The following is a 7,422-nucleotide window of genomic DNA, read 5'->3' on the forward strand; positions in this document are numbered from 1 at the left end:
CACCAGGCCGGGCACCAGGCCGCTCAGCCCCCTCACCCACAAAGTAGGTGGTCAGGTACCGGCCCGGAAGCGCAGCATGAAGGGCAGGAAGGTGACGGAGGAGGTGCAGTCCACCAGGGAGAGGAAGAAGAGGAGGATGAGGAGGGCGGTGCTGCGGGTTGTGCCCCCCACCACGCTGGTTGCCTGCCAGAAGAAGGCCAGCAGGACGCAGGCCAGCGCCCCGAGGCTGACGATGGTGTAGATGGTGCCGGGCTCACTGAGCCGCCCAGGCTGGAAGTGGTGCATGAGGGTGACAAAGAGCGGCCCCACGTTGGCAAACTGGATCAGCACCGTGAGGTAGGACGGCAGGTACCAGCCCTCCGGGACCCGGGGCACAATGAGGGGCAGCTCCACCCACATGCCGTTGATGGCCACCCACGAGCCGGTGCCCAGGAGGCAGGCGAGGATGTGAACCACCAGTGCCATGGCTTCCGCTGGCACGCTGGGCCTGAGAGCGAAACAGAGAGGGGGGCATTAAACCAGAGCAGCGGGTGTGCTGCCAGGGCCCTGGGGCAGGACGGGGGCTCCCTGGAAAGCCAGCGCAGCAGCCTGGATGTGACCCCAAAGCCGGGTAATCCCGTGCTGCCCCCCAAAGCTGGGGTGACTCCCACCATCACCTCTTCCCATCTGTGCACCACGCTCTGCTTCCTAAAGCCGGGTAACCCCCCCACCCCCCCAAAGCTGGGGCAACTCCCACCATCACCTCTTCCCATCTGTGCACCATGCCCTGCCCTCCAAAGCTGGGGTAACCCTCGCCACCCCCCAAAGCTGGGGTAACCCCCACCATCACCTCCTCCCATCTGTGTACCACGCCCTGTCCCCCAAAGCTGAGGTAACCTCCTGCCACCTCCCCAAAGCTGGAGTAACCCCCTGTCACGTTATTGATTTGAACTGGGACCATGTAGAACATGGCTGCAACCAAGGTCCTCTAGTGGCACCAAATCTTATGTAAAAGATCATATAAGGTGTCTAAGACCAGGTTCTGGGTTGCTGGTTACGATTATGCTGTCTGTGTGCATGTGTCATTGTGTAGTGGAAGTTATGAGTATTGGCTCGATCCTGTCTGTATTTCAAGCTTGTGCTGTGCTTCTGGGAGACATCCCAGACAAGTTGGTGTTAGCTCTGCCTAGCCTGCTTGATGGCCCGTTAAGGACCATCAGCTACACAACTGACCCATTGAGAGGAGGCAGATACGCCTTGTGACTCAGCAGGGTGTGCAGGGACTTGCCCATGTGACTCCAGACTCCATTTTGCTGTAATTTTCCATAGTAAGGACAAAGAGGTTCTTACACCTGGAAAAGCCTATAAAAGGCTGATGCCTCATCTCCGTCTTGTCTTCAATCCTGCTTCTACCTCTGGAGGGACTTTGCTACAAACTGAAACTCTGAACAAAGGACTGAATGACCCATCCCAGCAGGGGATGTTCCAGAGACTTGATTTGAACCTGCAGTTTACTCCATCACTGCTACAAGCCTGAACCAAGAACTTTGCCATTACTGGATGTAATTGATTCCATTTAACCAATTCTAGCTCTCATCTCTATCTTTTCCCCCTTATGAATAAACCTTTAGATTTTAGATCTAAGGATTGGCAACAGCGTGATTGTGGGTAAGAATCTGATGTGTATATTGACCTGGGTCTGGGGCTTGATTCTTTGGAATCGAGAGAACTGTTTTCTTTCATTGGGGTGTTGGTTTTCATAACCATTCATCCCCAGGACGAGTGGGACTGGTGGTGACACTGGGAAACTGGAGTGTCTAAGGAAATTGCTTGTGTGACTTGTGGTTAGCCAGTGAGGTGAGACCAAAGTCCTCTTTGGCTGGCTGGTTTGGTTTGCCTGGTGGAAAACCCCAGCCTTGGGCTGAAACTGCCCCGTTTTAAGCAATTGGTCCTGAATTGGCACTCTCAGTTGGGTCCTGCCAGAACTGCGTCGTAACACCCCATCACCTCTTCCCATCTGTGCACCAGGCCCTGCCCCTCCAGCCCCCAGCACCACCTCCTCCTGCCTTCAGGAGACCCAGGTGTGACACGGGGCAGCAAAGCATGCAGTGATTTAAGCATCTTTAAATGCCCCTCTCTGGTTTGTATTCCCCCCCCCCTGCATGTATCACAGGGGCACGAGCGACTCAGGCGCTCTGGTGGCCCCCGGGGCTTTTCAGCTCCTCTGTCTCAAGAAGAAATTCAGGCAGGTGCACCTGGCTACAGCAGAATCCGATGCAGTCATTGCCCAATGCTGCATCAGTCCTGCACCCAGGCAAACAAAACCAAACAACAACATTGCAAAGTGAAAATGTGTGGAAAAGCCACACACACAAAAAGGGGGGTGGGGGGCAGCCAATATTGGTTTTGCTTGGGGCAGTAAAAAACCTAGAGCTGACCTGGGGCACACACCAGTCCAGGCGCCATGGGGCTCCTCTCCACAGCTGGGTTTGGGGTGCGGGTGTTGACTGGCTGAGGGGCTGCTTCACATAACACCGAATGGGCAGAAATGGGCATTGCAGGGAGCAGTTCTCAGAGCCTAGCGGGGAGCTCCCGGCAGCGCTCTCTGTGCCAGGGTGTTGAGCACCCGGGAGGGGCCTCTCTAGCCCAGAAACCCCATCAAAGCCCAGACAGGACCAACCCTTGGCCTGGGCCTGGAAGGGGGTGCTGGGGCCAGCCTGGCCCCGCCATGGGGACGCGGAGTGGGTTTCCAGCAGCCCTGGCAGCACTCCGGGGGGATCTCCAAGCACACGGCCTGGGCTGGTGGAGCCAGGCGACACTTCACTGCTCTGCGCTGTAATAAGTGACCACAGCTAGGTTAGGCTTTAACTCTGGCTCAGGGGCCCCAGGGAATTGCCAAGCTCAGCACAGGATGCCTGGAGCAAGCTCTGGCCTTTGGCTTGACCTGCTCACGGGGCTGACCGGAGTCAGCTGCCGGGACTGGCTGAGATTAACCCTCCTTTCCGGCCTGCTCCCGCGCTCTGGGAAGGGTCACGAGCAGATTCCAGGGCGTTCCTGGGGAGCAGGGCTCTGCTGGGCTCCTCATGGCACTGTCACCCCTGGGAACCTTGTACCCTGTGCACCCACACAGAGCCCCATGCAGAGTTGGTGTCCTCACCCACATACACACGCACGCACGCGCACACCATATCACCTGACAGGTATCATCATCTCACACACACACACGCACACCTCATGTCACTCGACAGGTGTCATCACACATACATACACTCACACATGCACCCACCCATCCACACCCACCCCATGTCACTTGACAGGTGTCATCACACACACATACACTCACACATACACCCACCCATCCACACCCACCCCATGTCACTTGACAGGTGTCATCTCACCACACACCATATCATCTGCCAGGCATCATCATCATCATCATTATCATCATCACACACACACACGTCACTCGACAGGCATCATCTCTCTCTCTCTCACACACACACACACACACACACACTATCACCTGAGAGGCATAATCATCACACACACACACACACACACCCCATGTAACTCAACAGGCATCATCACACTCACACACTCACACACATATTATGTCAGCCGACAGGTGTCATATCACACACACACACCATGTCACTCATCAGGCATAATCACACAGAGATACACGCATGCACCCCACCCGTGTTACTCGTCAGGTGTAATCACACACACACACACACACCATGTCACTCGACAGGTGTAATCACATACACATGCACACACATGTGTACACACAACACACACCATGTCACCCAACAGGCATCATATCTCTTTCTCTTTCTCTCTCTCTCTCATACCCACACACCGTACCACTTGACAGGCATCATCTCACACACACACACTCCATGTCACTCAACAGGCATAATCACACAGACACACATGCATGCACAGCACCTCCCATGTCACTCGACAGGCATAATCATACACACACGTGTCACCGGACAGGCATCATCATCATCATCAACACACACACACACACAGCATGTCACCCAACAGGCGTCATCTCTCTCTCTCTGCCACACACAGCCTTGTCACTCAACAGGTATCATCGCACACACAGAGACACACGCACAGACATCCACACACACTCACACACACACGTATGTGCACAGGCAGATGTCACCTGTTACACATTCCCCCAAAGCCCCCTCCCGGGCAGGGGGCAGCCAGCCACTTTCCAGCCCTCTCCTACCTCGCAGGGCTGGGCGGCCCCGCTCTGCCTGCTCCGAGCCGAGCCGAGCCGAGCCGAGCTGGAAGTGCAGCGCCCGGGGCCCCTCCCTGCTGCCTGAGCCAGCTCTGGCTACGTAACGCGCTGCCCGGGGCGGGGGCAGCGGCAGCGATTGGCTGCCTGTCGGGCCGGGATGCTGCCCGGGGAGCGGGCAGGGGAGCTCGGGCTGCCCTGGCACGTGGAAGTGCCTGGCCCGGCTGCTTTATGGCTCAGCGCTGAGCCCAGCCGGGGCCTGGCGTGAAGCCGCTGCCCTCGGTGGAGCCGGAGGAACTGCAGAGGCGCCTGGCTCAGCTGGTGACCCTGCGACGGGTGAAATTCCCCGGGCGCAGTGCGCCTGACGCCCGTGGCTCTGCCTGTGTCCCTCCTCCGGGACTTGTGGGGCAGGGACGGGCTCTTTGTTCTGGGCTGGTGCAGCACCGAATGCAGCGGGGGCCGGGGCCTTGGCTGGGGCTCCCAGGTGGTGCCATAAGCCACAGAATGACGTGTGGACGGAGCGGTGCCAGGGCAGCAAGATGGGCAAGGGCAGAATGCAGCTGCCTGTGTCTGAGCACGACCTTGGCCCCCTTGGGCAGACGTCCTGTGATACCGGCTGTAATGCCGGTGCTCAGCCACAGCCCCCAGCCAGGGCAGGGCAAGCCCACGCTGGCATGGGGTGCAGGACCGGATCTCCCTGCAAGGAGCAGCATCCTCAGGCACCAGGCTGTCACCTCCTGAGCGCACGAGCTGGGGCTCGCCCACGCTCGCCATGACACGAGTGCCCAGGTCTCAGAGGGCGCCAGGCAGCCCAGCTCAGGGAGCCTCTTTTCAGAGGAAGGGCTGGCATTGCCCCACACACCATGGGCACCATCAGTGCCCGTTCGCATCCCCAGGGCTGCCGCCCTGCCCCCACCCCGACGCTCTCCCCCGAGACAGCCCTAGCACCTCGCCTGATTGCACAAGCCCAGCACCCTTGGGCTGGCTCTGCCTTGGCTGGGTGAGGGCTTCCGGCGGACTCAGGTGTGGGGCAGAACCAGTTGCGCTCTGCCCACAGGCTGGTCCTGGACCCGCAAGCCGCTGGTATTCCCAGGGCCTCAGCCAAACCCCAGCAGAGGTTTTCTGTTTGTCGTTGCCAAGGATGTGGGGTTCTTCCTTGGGCCCCGTGCTGTGTCCCGCCATGCTCCACCCCAGAGCTGGCTGGGTCCCTGTGACCGGGGGGGGGCGGTGATTGCTGCCCCATCTCCCTGCCCGCCGGAGGAGCCGCTAGCCCCGCCAGGCACACCGTAGAGGCAGCGGAGCTTGGCCAGCTGCCTGGGGGGAGGCAGAAGGATGGATAGGCCAGGGAAGTAGGTGGAGCTCTAGGCAGGAGTCTCAATGCGCAGCAGGTATGAAACTGGCCGAACTCCGACCCCCAGCTCCCACGGAGGGGGGCAGTGATGGGAGTGTTTCCCACGCCCAGGGCCAGCCCAGCAGCACACCACTCACACCCAGGGGTGCTTCTCCAGGCCTGGCACAAGGGCGCTCGGCTGCCACCAGTCTATTTAAAATGTGCCCAGCACTCTCTGCCTTGCACCCAGCCGAGAAGGGGGAGCTATCTGTCAGCTGGGGCAGCTTTGATGAGCCCACACAGGAAGAGTCAAGGCCGAAAGCTAACCCCAGCCTGTGGCTCTGAGCACAGCAAGGACCGCCCTCTCTTCTCTCTTGTGGCAGAGAGTTCCCCAGGCCAGATGCAGCTGTGGGGAAAGTGCCATCTCCCGCAGGCAGCAGCCTGGCACCCTGGCACAGTGGGATGCAGCCCTGCCGGAAGCTGTGCTCACAGGGCCGAGGGCTCCAGCTGGCCCTCGTTCAGCAGGGAACCAGTGCAGCGTGGGGCAGCAGGGGCTGCGCCCACAGGGGCCTGGGGCACTGTGCTGAGTGCCAGGGGGACATCAAGGCAGCTCCCTCATCAGCTGGAACGAGCTGCGGGAACCAAGCCAAACAGCCCTAGATGTGCGGGGCACCCTGGCCAGCTCTAGGTCTGCAAGATGGGGCACAATCTTCACTCCGGCCATGGAGGGGAGGAGCAGACAGATTCCTCCCATCAGCCTTCGAGAACATCAAGGCTCCCATAGCATCCAGAGTCCTAGGCAAGAGGACGGGGCAGGCCCAGCTGGCTCCGGCCCAACCCTGCCCTATGCCGTGCAGACCCCAGGGCAGGGCTAGTCATGCGCCGGCACTTCCTGAGCTGCCAAACAATCAACCCTTCCAGGCATCCTTCCCCGTGCAGCAGGCGGGTACCAACGTGGAGCTGCCCCCCCCCCCCCAGCACAGACACCCCTCGCCCCTGACCTGCAGCCTCCCTCCCCTCTGGAGCCAGCCCAGCACCCCTCTACAGCGCTGCACCCCAGCGCTAGTTCTCCAGGACACGTCGCCCCCAAGGCTCTCAGGTCACGCAGCCCCTGCCACTTGGCCTCCCTGTGTCCCTGCTGCCTGGCTCCAGGCCCAGCAGAGCCTCGTGTGCTCTGAGATCACGCGGGCTTGTGTAGAGCAGCTGTGGTTTGGCCAGAGGCTGTAGCAATCTGAAGGCTGTGGAGCATTCCAGGAGCCGGCCCCAGGCCCACACCCTCGTGGTGCGGCACGGCTGCTGCCTGCAGCTCCATCCATTGCATGGACAAAGGGAGCCCTGTTCTGCACAGGCAGCTCCTGACGCTCAGCAGCCAGACCCACCCAAGGCCCAGAGCTGGGCACGGTGCTGCTCCTGGGCATCACTAACCAGGGAGCTCTTGGAGCTGCCTGGGCCACACTAGGGGTGTACTGCACCCCCCTGGAGCCAGGCTTCCTGCCTGCCCGGGGCCCCACACAATTGCAGCCCTCCCTGGGCCAGGAGCCTCAGGCAGGCTCGGCCCTCCAGCTGGGAGCCACCTGCCCGGGGGCTGGCGCACATGGGGCTTTCCAGGGCAGGCTTACGCCCCAGTAGCTGCATGAGAACGGCCAGACTGCATCAGAGCAGTGTCCTGTCAGCCGACCGGCCGGAGGCACGTGCCCCAGGGGGAACGAACAGAACAGGGAATCACCAAGTGATCCATCCCAGAATGGCGCCATGACTTCTTATCCATGCAGCCACGCAGCTGGCTCCGGCCCTCCCAGGGGGACACACCGGCCCCAGGCCGGAACCCCTGTCCAGGGACACCAGTGCCAAGCCC

General features: G+C 60.4%; 1 protein-coding gene across 1 annotated transcript in view; it reads right to left on the minus strand.

Annotated features, from left to right (window-relative positions):
• The window catches only part of LOC115645086 (riboflavin transporter 2-like), a 4,650-nt gene extending 356 nt beyond the window's left edge, over positions 1-4,294 (minus strand). The window contains 3 exon segments of the mRNA XM_030549487.1: positions 4-75; positions 78-487; positions 4,229-4,294. Of these exon segments, the coding sequence (XP_030405347.1) occupies positions 4-75; positions 78-465 (460 nt within the window). The 5' untranslated portion in view covers positions 466-487; positions 4,229-4,294.
• Between the last annotated feature and the right edge of the window lie 3,128 nt (positions 4,295-7,422).

The sequence above is a fragment of the Gopherus evgoodei genome, chromosome 2, assembly GCF_007399415.2.
Source record: "Gopherus evgoodei ecotype Sinaloan lineage chromosome 2, rGopEvg1_v1.p, whole genome shotgun sequence".
Taxonomy (NCBI): domain Eukaryota; kingdom Metazoa; phylum Chordata; order Testudines; family Testudinidae; genus Gopherus; species Gopherus evgoodei.